This window comes from Grammomys surdaster, unplaced genomic scaffold (genome assembly GCF_004785775.1).
Source record: "Grammomys surdaster isolate TR1022 unplaced genomic scaffold, NIH_TR_1.0 99, whole genome shotgun sequence".
Lineage (NCBI taxonomy): Eukaryota > Metazoa > Chordata > Mammalia > Rodentia > Muridae > Grammomys > Grammomys surdaster.
The window spans coordinates 15,601,227-15,614,638 of NW_021604578.1; the positions used below are offsets into that span (position 1 = coordinate 15,601,227).

A 13,412-nucleotide genomic window follows, 5' to 3' on the forward strand; every position below is an offset into this window, starting at 1 on the left:
CTCTCTCTCTCTCTCTCTCTCTCTCTCTCTCTCTCTCTCTCTCTCTCAAATAGAATTCATCACCTCTTGATATACAACTTATATTTTCACCTAAGCATACGTGGTAACTATTTTTTCCATTAGAATTGCGGCCTAGGGGGCAGAACAGTGGTTTTGTCAGCTTCCTTACTTGGCTGTGAGCCCTTGCCTACCTACAGAACTTATCTGTATCAGTAGGGGAGATGAGAGTTTCTATTCACAGGGCAGTGAGGATGTTGCAAAGTCTGGTATGCACCAAAGCCTCTTTGGATCAATTGTTGCACTGCCTTTATAGGTAAAGTTTAGGCAAATGAACTGCTCACTGGTATTCTTCCTGATTAGACCAGCTCAGGTGTTGCTTAGATACTGTAGTTTCCATATAGTATATAGTGTATAGTGTGTAGTATATGGTATATGGTATATAGCATATAGCATATAGATCGTATAGTTGCATTCAGCCAATAAGCAGTTACTGAATTTGTATCTAAGGCTGTCCTTTTTCCCAGGAACTGTGTGTATGCAAATGAACTGTTTCCTGTATCTGAAGATCTTAGCAATATAATTTAATAATTTCTTTCTACTAAAGGAAAAAGAAAAACTAATACATAGATTTTTTTATAGATGAACTATAATATTTTTCTATTGTTAACAATTAGGTTTATTCTTAGGTGTGTTCTTAGATTTAAAAAAAACAGCCTATTGGCAGGGGTTGGGGCAGTAAGGATTTCCTAGGTCACATTAGTCTTGCTGTCTAGTACCCCTTGGCTCCCCTCTCCAAACATAAAGAAATGATGACGTAAGGTACAGGAAGTGATTCAATACCTCCAGCTCTGCGAGTCTATCCTGTCGATTACTCAGTTGGCTGGTATATTCTAAGAGTTATATCCTTCAGACAGTTATGTCTGTGTTATAAAGACACCATGTTTTCATACTGTTTGAATGCTGTTTTCCTAAATACAGTCTGTGGCTTTCCTGCCCTTTCTCATTGACGTTTGGTTTCTGGACCCACAGGGGTAGGTCTGAAAGTGTGTCTTAGTCCAGCTTTACTTCATGTTTCAAGATAAGGCAAGAAAAAATCCAATTCAGATTCTACACTTTAGAATGTAAATGTAACATTCCTTCACAAAACTGATCAGACCCACAGAGGTAATTAATTCATGCTGGTTTATGTTGGCAGCCTTCATCTCCCAGTTGATAGTTGGGAAAAGTCATGTTCCGGGGCCAGCAAAATTACTGTGTGGACACAGTGCTTTCTGTGGAAGTCTAGTGAGTGGAGTTAAAGACCCAGAGCCTACATGAAGGTGTGAGGAGAGAATGACTCCACCGTAGAGTCCTCTGGCTACGGCACATGCTGCGGCCAGCACGTACCTGTCCTCTCACACACAATAAACAAGGACGTTAAAATGTCCTCCTCGAGAGCTGATGAGGAGCAACTGACAGCAGTGTGATTCTGAATTCTCAAGAAAATGTATTTTATAGAAAGTGTGAGGGAAAGACGTGTGTGTGTCCAGAGAGATTTTCTCTGCTGCAATCCAGATGACTTTATTTTTACATATGTACATTTTCTAGTTTTGAATGATAAGAATAATATAACCTAAAAATATCTTTTCCCATTATACTACTTAATTCTATATCAAATTCCCCCGTAACTCTACACGGTTGATTGTAGCAGGTCCATTTTAGAGCTAGAGAAACTAGTACCAAGAAAGGATGACTAAATTCCTTTCCCCAATATCCTTTAGATTCAGGCCAAGGTCAGGACAGCAACTCCTCTTCATCTATAGCTTCTGTGCTACACTATGCAATGAGTAAATGATCACTTTTGAAAGTAAGAAACCATTTTTCCTTCTGTAATACAAATGTAAAATTCTGAAAGCGCTTTGGTTTAAGAATAAAAATCAAGCAGTAGATCTTTTAACCTGATGGTCGATGGGAGATGCCCATAATGCCTAGCTTCTGTGGTGCCCGTGATCTGCATGCATCATGGTGATAAACTCCGTAATATGTCACAGTTGTTATTAACTAGTCAGACATGCTTGTTCGGTGCATGGCAGAGGGAGGGAGCAGGGGTCCCTTGGATACAGGGTGAGCAGCTGTATGCCCTGCAGATCCTGATGGAGTCTTCACACAGAAGAGTCTCTCCTTTTATTGTTCGTGTTTCTGGCAAGAAAATGTCCACTCTTCTTTGCACTATGCAGTAAGAGATAGTCAAGTCACTGTACTAGGGCCAAGGCAAAGCAGATAAAATCAGACATTGTCTGTTAAGTGTTGTTACTATGTCAATAGTTGTAGGCATTCCAACTTTACAGAAGTAAAGAAACCAAACTCCTTTGTGTTGATAGCAGCCTAGTTTGTATTCACAGGAAACCACAGTGTGGATCTATCAGCTGATTGACTTCTAAAAGTATTTGTGTGTGTCTGTGTGTGTGTGTGCATTTGTGTGTGTGCGTGTGTGTATGTGTGTATGCACATTCATGTGTGTGAATATGTATATGCATGTGTATGTGTGTGTGTGAATATTGTGTGAGTATACACTATACATATGTGTGTGAGTGTGTGTGTGTATGTGTGTAAGTATGTATGTGTACATGTATGTGTATGTGTGTGAATATGTGTGTGAGTGTGTGTTTATGTGCATGCATGTGAGTGTGTGTGTGAATATGTCTATACGTATGTGAGTGGTTGTGTGTGTGAGTGTATGTGAGTGTGTGTGTGTATGTGTGTATGAGTTCAGTGTTGATGGAAATTATACAGTGAACCTAAACTGACTCTAATGTCCTGATTTATACAAATGGATGCCATCATGTGCTTGATGGACAGGGTTGGACAGCCACTTGCGCGTCACAGAGAAAAGCCGGGGAAATGGGACAGCAGCCCATTTCACCTTGAAAGAATGGCACCTCTTCTTTTGTTGGTCATGACATCCACTTTGTAGCCCTTTCTAGCTCATTTCTAAACTGCTTTCCATATAAGATTGGCTTCAAATAGTGTCATAAACACACCCCATTTATTTGTGTGGTGCTGAGAGCACCTCATATATTTACATGCATTCTTACAACATTCTTGTGGAATAGACAGAGAAAAACCACTTCACCCTAACATGACAACCCCTCTCCCCACCATGCCCAGCAGATAAAGTAATTTACTTGGGTTTCAGTGGGAAGTCAGGGGCAGAACCCACCATGGTGTCTCCTGACTTAATTGAAATATTTTTCTCTGGTCGCTACTAGTCAGCATAGCTACTGAGCATGGCCGAAGGGATGTAGCAGAAAGATGGTTTGGACTTGCCCACTGTGTCTACAGAACTACACTGGAGCCCTGCCACTTACTCTGTTTGCTTTTCTACTTCTAACAGGGAGGTACCTCCTTCCGAACCCGGTAGCAGGACAAGCCTGGCCTACCTCAGCAGAGACGTCCAACCTCGTGCGCATGCGCAGCCAGGCACTCGGCCAGTCGGCTCCCTCGCTCACAGCCAGTTTGGTGAGTGTCTGTGTGTGTCTCACTACAGTCAGTCTCGCTGCTTCATTGGGCAACGGTCCTGCCTGGCTCTCTGTATGCTAGTTCCTTCCTGGCCACACCCAAATGTGGAATAGTTCTATTTGGTTCCATGTTACCCATTCCCTAAGAAGTGAAAATGTTTCTAGCCTTTAAAAACTCCAACCAACCAATCAAAGCTTTCTAAAAAAACTGAAGACTGTGGTAAAGCCGAAGGGTAAGAAAACCACAGACGGCTGCAGTCTGTCTCTTACTTAGATCCCGTTAACTAGCACCTTGCCCAACTTGCTTATCTTTTGTTTTGTGTATACGTGTGTGTGTGTGTGTGTGTGTGTGTGTGTGTGGTGTCCATATATTTATGTGAAAATGCGTTACACAATTCTTGAGTGACCTGAGAGTAAAATGTGTGTCCATCACACCCTGTGGTGTGGCAGTTGTCAACTTGAATAACTTCCTCACTGATGAAGCCCAGTGTCTGCTTGACAGTCTGGTTCAGTTGAACCAATGGACTCAACCATGTCCTTTCTAACAGCATCTCCTCCACAGCGTAGCACCCAGCCTGTGGTCCCGTGCATACTCAAGCACCCATCTCCTTGCTGTCCTTTGATCTGGTGCCTTCCCACACCCTTGCTTTGTCTTTGCTGACAGCAACACCGTTGAAAAAAAATTATAGGCAATTTTTTGTCTAGGGCTTGTCTGCTGTTTTCCCATAGTGAGACTCCGATTTGCACATTCCTGTTCCAAATTGAGAACTGGTGATGTGTCCTCAGGACATGTTCTTGACAGCTGCATGATGTCTCTCTGCCCCTCGCTGATGTTAATTTGGATTGCCCAGTCAAGGTGCTGCCTGGTGGTTCTGCAGTCATTACCCCTGACTTCCTGCAGTGTAAGAGCAATCTGGGGAGGTAGTGTAGGCTATGCAGGTAGTGTAGGCCATACAGGTAGTATAGGCTGTGCAAACATGCTTCTTGCCAAAAGCTTCCCCTGTTCTTCAGCATCTGTTGGTGATTCTTGGAAAGATCATTCTTTTTTATGTTGATTAAAAATGGTGTGAGCTAGGCATGTAGCTCAGTGGTGGAGTGCTTGCCTAGCATGTGCGAAGACTTGGATTTGATTTCCTGCATTGGAAGAAAAATAACCTCCCAGTACTAGCACTCCTGGTATTTACTGACTGGAACATATCTGTGTTTCTGTTGGTAGCATAGACTTGGACTTTTCTTTTTGTTCTTTCCCAGTGTAGCCTTGGTTTTTTAACCATTATGCTGATTAGATTTTTGTTTTCTTGCTGGATGTCTTTTTTTTTAATGTGGTTTTGTGTGTGTATGTGTTTTTGCATGTGGTTACACACGTATGTGGGTTTACACATATGTGCACATGTGTGGAGGCCCAAGCTTGACATCATTGTCTTCCTTGCTCATGCTCCCTTTATTAGTCAGAGCCTCTTGCTAAATCTGGAGCTCACTAATTCCGGCTGGTATAACCAGCCACCTTCCCCAGGAACCCTGGTTCTGTCTCTCAAGTGCTGGGATTACAGTCAACTGCCATGCTGGGTTCTGAGGTTTCAAACTTTAGTTCTCATATTTCAGGGACAGTCACTATATCTGCTGAACCTCCTCCAAGCTCCTTTTTGGGCATGTACTGATCTACTGTAACACACAGTGCAAGTCTTTTCAACTTGATCTGGGGACGTGGCTCAAGGACAGAGTACTTCCTTAGCATGTGTGAGGCCCAGGGTTTATTTTTCTGCACTCAAACAAACAAAAACAAACCCATAAAACCAAGTGCCAAGACAAAAAGTCTATACAAGTTATGCTTGGGTTAGTAAAGTTACAGGACATGGTGCTAGGTCTTTAAATATCTTTTAATGAAAAAGATGAAATAGTGTATATAAATCTGTGTATTATGGTGTTTTATAATTTTATATACTGGGGATAAATTACATTGGATATTTGGGCATCATCCAGTCAGTGGAGATTTGATTTACGTCTAGCCTCGAGCTCTGCCTTGGCATTGAGGAGATATGTAAACAGGGAAAGTCCCAAATATCAGGACCATATCTGTAACTGCAGAATGCAAAGACGTGTTAAAACAGTCAGGGAAGCCCATTTCGACTTTGAAATTTCTGATCGTTCTTTCAGAGAAATTAACAAGCTGAATGCATGGCATAATGATCTCCAGAGCAGACACTGAAGTGGTCGTGGGTAGGATTGTCTTCCTCCTCCTCCAGCATCCCTCTTACCTCATGCTAACTGACTTGTTTTCCTTGGGGAATTTGTTAAAAGCTTCTTTTTCTGTGAGCATTTACCTTTTAAGACAAAAACACTTCACAATTTATCACTTTTGACAGTGTGATTCAAACGCTGCAACCCTAATACTTGAATGGTAATATTATGGATATGCTTGTCGGCAACGAAATCATCTGACAAAAAGTGCCTCTGTCGTGAGTTCTCTATTTTATTACCTAATATGGGCGATCACATGCCCAGACACAAACTGACCTTTTCATTGCTAAAACGCATGCCAAACAACCTAACGTATTTGGGAATAGTATACAAAAATAAATGTTAATAGAGAATTCGAGAAGAATACCCCCTAAAATGTGCCAGACAACATCCTTAGCAAAGAATCCTTTAAATCATTAGCTGACCTACCCACATGCTTTATGAAGCTTCAGGATGTGGTAGCTGAACTGTGGCTAACTTCAGATATAGAGGCCAGGATATGCTTGGGCCATTTACTGCTGGGGTTGTCAAGGTATCCTGCTAGGCAGAGATCTGTCTGTCTTAGTTAGGCTTTTACCACTGTGAACAGACACCATGACGAAGGCAACTCTTATAAATAACAACATTTAATTGGGGCTGGCTTACAGATCCAGAGGTTCAGTTCAGTATCATCAAGGTGGGAGCATGGCAGCATCCAGGCAGGCATGGTGCAGGGGAAGCTGAGAGTTCTACATCTTCATCTGAAGGCCACTAGGAGAAGACTGGCTTTCAGGAAGCTAGGACAAGAGTCTTAAAGCCCATGCCCACAGTAACATACTTCCTCCAACAAGGCCACACCTACTCCAACAAGGCCACACCTACTCCAACAAGGTCACACCTACTCCAACAAGGCCACACCTACTCCAACAAGGTCACACTTCCACATAGTGCCACCCCCGGGCCAAGCATATTAAAACAACCACACCATCCTCACTCCCCTGTTCTATTGCAATATGCCCAGATACCTCCCTCACTCTGTCACTGTGGTACTCTCCAATCTTTGTTGCCAGGGCTTATTTGAGGGACAACTTAGCTCTCAGGATCATAAAGTTTAGCCTGTTTTATGTTTCTGTCATGTTTGGAATGTGTTGGATTTAAATTATTTTTGTTGATTAAAAGTAGCACGTTGACTAGAGAATGGTGCTGAGGGGTGGAAGTGGACAGTCTTAGGGTTCTTTCCTCCCCCCCCTTTCCTTTCTCTCATTTAATCCTCTTCCAAACAGGAGTTGCTCTGGGCAGCAGAACATGCCTCCTCACTGACCGGTGCTGCCTTCCTGGCCTCTGGCTTTATTTCTGGGATCCCCTTAGAGCTGTGAGCTCATGTTCTCAACTCCTTTAGGGTCAATCCCAGTATACCTTTGAATGCTTAATCTCTGCGTGTTGAAATTCTAAGCTCCTCGAGGGCAGACTTAAGAGGTGACTTGATTTCCTGCTCCCTCCTTCCCTTGGCACTGTGCTTTCCGTGTTGGGGGCATTCAACAAATAATAATAATGAATAATTACTCATGGAAAAGTGACAGATTCCTTTAGCCTCCAGGTGAGGTGACGGTATGACAGTGAGCTCTGATTGGTGGATTGGTGACCTGATGATACCATCCATCTAAAACCGCTCCAGTTCTATTGTTTGGTGTGTATCTCACCATTGTGACTAGCTTGAAAAATCCACAGAACAGGCCAAATCCCATTTAGTACATGTCAGCCAGTCAGAAAATATGACAGACTTGTAAATATTATTATCACTGTCCACAATCAAGGGATGTCCATTAATCTCTTTTCATGTAGCAATGTAGTCATGGTGGTTTAAATGTCTCATTGATTTCTTTCTTTCTTTTTTCTTTTTCTTTTTTCCTAATCGCTAAGTTAAAGAGGTATTTGTCCAAGGATAGGAGAATCAGGAAAAATAAGATTCCAAGTGGTTGTGGTCAAGTGACAGCATTACCTTTGATACGTCAAAATCCTTTTCCAAGGAAACAACTCACATGTCAGTATGGACCTTCTACCTGAGAGTATGCTAGTAAGACGTTAATGAAGGCCGTGTTATTTGGAGGGTATGAATTCTTGTAAATGCAGGACCTGTAGCGATTTAAAAGCCATCGGCACACTGGAAGGTACTGCTAACTGCCTTCTCAAGGAGGGGATTAATTCCTAGCCCGAAGTATCTAGTTTTCCTTGGCAATGCTAAATGTAGTTGTGTTCTCTCTCCCAGACACTTTGGGCATTTCAGATAAATGGCATGTTGCCAAGTCATCCTAAGTAGCCTGGTAGCTGGCAGACTACATGCTCAGCCAGTGTCCGCCCGCTGGGACCCCAGCCGGGAGTGCTGATGAAGTGTCAGATGCATACTTCATATACATTAATCTGAAGGGGGAAAACTCATTTTCCCATTTGCTGTCTCCATCTTTCTGTCCCTCCCCACACACATGGGTAGTTTATCAAAGAAGTCATCGTCCGTCGTCAGGAGCTGGGGGATTTGTACAGATGCTTCTTTCTGGCAGGAGAGATGGAGATTCCAGGCGGCAGAGGCAGGACCAGTGACTTTATTTCTTGGCAGGAAAATATGGTTGTAAGCCTCGATGACTGACGTTCAGAAATGGTAGATGCGGCCAATCATAAGAAACATTTACTGCTTTTACACTTTGCTGTAACAGATGGGGGAGGGACTTTGAAAATGAGATGCCCATATATCTGTCTGGTTGTGTTTGCCCTGAATTGCCTGCCTCATCTGTTGTGTTCGTCTAAAGGCCCTGCTCACATTCCTTCTCAGTGAGGTCTTTCTTGACTGTCTGTGTGAAGCTGTTCCCTATTTTGCAAGGGAATACACCCCACAGCCTTCATTTTACTGCCTAGCTTTATCATTTTCAAAATATGTGGTATTATAATAATTTTATTTGTAGCCATCACTCAGTGTCCATGGAGTGGGGGATACCTGGGGGGTGCTTGTGTTACTTATGGAAAAACAGCATGTTATTTGCATATATTCCATGGCTATCCCCCATATGCTATAACTCATCTCAGTCATAATACTTAATACATTGTCAGTGCTCTGTGAATACACTGCACATCCTCAGGAATGATGGCAAGAAAATCATCTATTCATGTACTGTGTGGACATGTTTTTGTCTCTAGTTGGTTGGATGCCTATAAGACCTGTGGACAAGGAGAGCTAACTCTGTATCTTCTATTACTCTGACATAGTTTTCACGAAGGCAAGGAAAGTTGTTTTCTATGTCCCTGGTACTGGGACTAGTGCAGGACTCCTCTTGGGAGCTCAGGGGACCTGCAGAGTAAGACAAAGAAATCCCCCTTTTGTGTGTTTTCAGGCCCCAGAACTGATTCTCATATGCTTACTGTGTCTACTTTTAGTCTACTGTGTCTTGGTTTGTGTTGTATCAGCTAGCTCAGGCTTTGCGCTTCAAGCCAGAGAGAAGCCACCAGTGAGCATACATCCAGGAATTAAGCTGCTGTAGTTGTCCATTTGAAAATGAGATGAGAGGAAAGTAGTGCTGAAAGCATGTGCTGTCCTAGGCCCACTCCTGACTCTGCCTTTCAGTAGCTCCATGTAGATTGGTGTGGGCCTCGGGTTTTCATTTGTGGAACGGAGTTTAGCATTGTGTTATCTTTATACAGTTATTTTAAGGATTAAATGAGTAGCCTCTTGGGCAGAACTTTGTACTGTGCCTGTTACTCAAGAAGTCTTCCCTTCTCAGTGTTTCTGGGGCTGCTGAGGAGAGAGTGTCTTGGAGGTGAGGCTGTGAACTAGGCGTAGCTGGAGGGGTTCTATCAGAAAGGACAAAAGCAAACTCATTCTCTGGATGATTGGATATACCCTCTCTCTCCTGTGCTGGTGGATTACCTCATTGTTTCTTTGTTTTCCAACTGTGTGCAAAACAAAATTTAAAAACCAAGAGCTTTCCAGGTAACTAAACATTTTTTAAACAAGGGAGGTTCTTTCAAGTGCTGTTATTCAACTCCAAGCTTTTGGTTAAGTGGTGAAATTCTGTTTCTTTGGTGATTATCTTTTTATATCATATCGAGTTCCTTTAATGGAAAAATTATATTTCACGATGTACTATAAATATTAAAACCAAACTATTTAAACTGTAATATATTCCAAGAGCCTTAATGAATATTTATCTTTTACATTTGCAAAAATGCATTGTGAGGAGGAAAATTCACTAAACATATGCAGAAATGTATTTCCCTGTTTTTATTCATTCACAGTGTCGAGAGATGATGCTCACATCTATTTAGGGTGCAGTCGTTTATTTACAGCCACTTGATATCATATCAATAGTTCATTAGCCTTATGGTTCAAAAACAAAAACCTGATCTGAAGTCTAATTAGTTAACTCTGAGAAAGCACCTATTAAATATTGATGTAGGGATGGATTGAAAGCCCGTGGATAAATTGCTTAACAAAAGGTGTGGACTCCATCCCTAGATTAACGTGTCTCCTTAGCCATCATGACTCCATTTAAAGGCTGCATAATATTCCAGAGCATGGCTTCGTCTCTGCATATTGTCTTATTTAGATTATTTCCAAGTTTTCCCTACTGTTAATTATGGTTGTACATCCACTGCATGAGTGTTTGTTCACCCCACAGTATCTCTTAGGGTAGAGTCTTACAGGAGGATTATTAGGCAAAACAGATAGGATTGTGAAGGTCTGTCTAACTTTTTTTATATTGTCTATATTGTTTATATATTAAAGTGTATTACAAATATTTCTATTAACAGTATGTTCACCAAAAATTAAAAGAAAAAAATTCTGCCTTATTTAATAAAAAAATAATTATTGTTTTAAATACATTCACTTACAAAATCAATATAACTATGTAGCAAGTTCCCTTGCCTTCCCTAAATCAGCTTACCAGACCTGCTGTCGGTAACCTGGATCGCTCCTGGGATCCAGGAGCTGCTGTGTGTGATTACAGTGTGTGTAGCTAAAGGCATTATTCCATGGTTCAAATTTTTTTTTTCAATCTGGAAAGTAGTAATCTCAATTGTGAAATAGTGCCTTCAGCTGTGGACATTATAATCAGAGTCTCAAGAGTGCTCGTGTTCCAAGACTAATACATCTCACAGTCATTCCCCTCTGAGCTAGGTTCTGTTTATAGTGAAGGGATGAATTTTCATAACTCAGTGCTGAAATAGCAATAGGGGGCCCTGAGCAGATTATTATAGGTCAGGCCTAATCCACAAAGATAGATCTCATTATGGGCTCACCTGGGCCCATCCACAGAGGAGCCAGTTTAACACAAGTCTGTAAATCACAAATCAGCTTAAATGTGGACTATAAAATCCTCACTATGATCCAACTACTGCCTCTGTGAAGATTCTCTAGTGTGAACCCCTTATGCTAAGTGTACTTAGATGCCCAAAGATCATTAGCACCCTTCATGGGAAGAGCACTTTGATTCTTCTGCCAGAAGGAAGAACACCATGTGTTGAGGATAGGTTATTTTCACGACTGGAATTTAACTTAAAGCTTCCCAGTCTTACGTCTTTTCTCCTGTTCATTCAAAAGCATTTCCTACTGGGCACATGTGCTGTCCTTCCACAGAAGGACGGGGGCACCTGCTGGAGCAGCTCAGTGTGTGGGTGTGCCTGGAGAGGCCAGCCAACTGTGGACTTCTTGTTATCAAGGGCATTTGAGAAAGTCTGAACGGGTCGGTGCCAATTCATTATATGGTAGTTAAAGACAAGAAATGCTTGTCCTCTTTTAATTACTTGCCATCGTAGAAGGAAGCAAAAACACATTATGAACAGCAATACCATGAATGTGTGTGGGTGGCAGGAACTGAACTTGTGGCCTCTGGAGGAACAGAAAATATTCTTAACTGCTGAGCCATCTCTCCAGTCCTATCTTTTGCTTTTTGTTTTTGTGTGTTGTTGTTTGTTTGTTTGGTTTGGTTTGGTTTTGATTTTGGATTTTTTGTTTGGTTTGGTTTGGTTTGGTTTAGTTTGGTTGCTTTGTTTTCGTTTTTGAGACAGGTTTTCTCAATGTAGCTCTGGCTGTCCTGGAACTCACTCTGTAGACCAGGCTGGCCTGGAACTCAGAGATCTGCCTGGAACTCAGAGATCTGCCTGCCTCTGCTTCCTGAGTGTTGGGATTAAGGATGTGCACCACTGTGACCAGCACCTTTGTTATCTTTCTGCAAACACTTTTATGGCTAGTGTAATGAGAAAAGTCAATATCTATATTCATCCCTGGTTTGTTGACACCTGAAGTGTCAGCCTGGTGCTAGCTTCTGAGTGGGTGTATTCCCCATTGAGTTCATATCTCACTTAATTGGTTAATGGAGACCCTACTATAAAACTACTATTAAGTCTTCATGGAAATGATATAGCATTGTTCTTGTTTCTGAAAAACCATAAGGCTTATTGAAAGAATAAATCTGGGAAATTAGAGATGTGGCTACATCAGTTATGGCTGTGAAGCAGAAGAATGACTCAGGCTGCAAGTTTCAGGAAAAGCTTTGTAATCTCAACTGAGTTCAAAACCTGCATAGGTTTTAGTCAGGCAGGTCTCAAGACATAGTGGACCTATGGATGCCATGGGACGGGGAGAGGTAGAAAAGGTAGAAAAGCTAGGCCAATGGTGTTTCTTCTTTACATAATGCTTTTAGTCAAGAGAAACTACAAGGCTCCTGAGTCATGGTGATAGAGTGAGTTTCCCTGGAAAGCTGTTGGCATTCTTCTTAAGATAAAAGATGTTTCTTTGAGGTGGCTAGAGAGGTTTCAACCATCTAGTTAAAATGAGTTCTATTTTATTATTATTATTATTATTTAGGAAGCATCCAAGGTGGAAAGATGCTTTGCCTATGGTTAATATATGCTTCAGGAATTTTCATCTAAAGGAAATTATTTCTGTTTTGTTAGTAACAGTCTCTTAAACCCTCTGAGGTCTCTTCCTTGTAAGCAGATACTATGTTAATTTGCTTTCATGTGAAGAACAGCAGTGTGGTAGAGTCTACCTTAGTTGTTTGTGTTTTTTATCAGTCAGGGCTGCTCTTCCTCCTCCTCCTCCTCTCCTCCTCCTCCTCCCCTCCTCCTCCTCCTCCTCCTCCTCCTCCTCCTCCTCCTCCTCCTCCTCCTCCTTTTCCTCCTTCTCTTCCTCCTCTACTTCTTCTCTTCCTTACCCTATCCTTATCCTCCTTTTCCTCCTCCTCCTCCTCTAATTCAGCAATCGTAAGTTAAGCTACTGGTTAAGCATGGCTCTGGAGGATGTTTTTATAAATGTTGTGTGAAAGCATAAAGTCCTGGCTCAAGTTTTGGTAACTAACCTCACACTTGGGGGTGGGGGGTGGTCTTTGTCAGACCTATTGTTTCTCCTGTTTGTTACTTCCTAGCCTCAGTGTCTGTTCCTGTTGTTCTCAGCTTGTCTCACTGTGGATCTGTAGCTTTTGTTGACCTTCCACTAAAGCTTGAGTTGCTCTCTTGTTGACGTTATCCTAAACAGATGGAGAGCTGAAGGTGCTTCTACTGTTTTCACTGTACAATTCAATATTCAGTAACTAATACCTGGACTCTAAAGTGCCATGGGTCAATATAGACACACACACACACACACACACACACAAACAGAGAGAGAGAGAGAGAGAGAGAGAGAGAGAGAGAGAGAGAGAGAGAGAGAGA

At 42.0% G+C, this 13,412-nt stretch overlaps 1 protein-coding gene across 2 annotated transcripts in view; it reads left to right on the top strand.

Annotated features, from left to right (window-relative positions):
• The window catches only part of LOC114634839 (microtubule-associated serine/threonine-protein kinase 4-like), a 311,910-nt gene that overhangs the window by 194,529 nt on the left and 103,969 nt on the right, over positions 1-13,412 (top strand). For both annotated transcript variants that reach the window (XM_028783438.1, XM_028783444.1), the window contains exon 3: positions 3,374-3,498. In XM_028783438.1, coding sequence (XP_028639271.1) covers positions 3,374-3,498 — 125 coding nt within the window. The remainder of the gene's footprint in view (positions 1-3,373; positions 3,499-13,412) is intronic.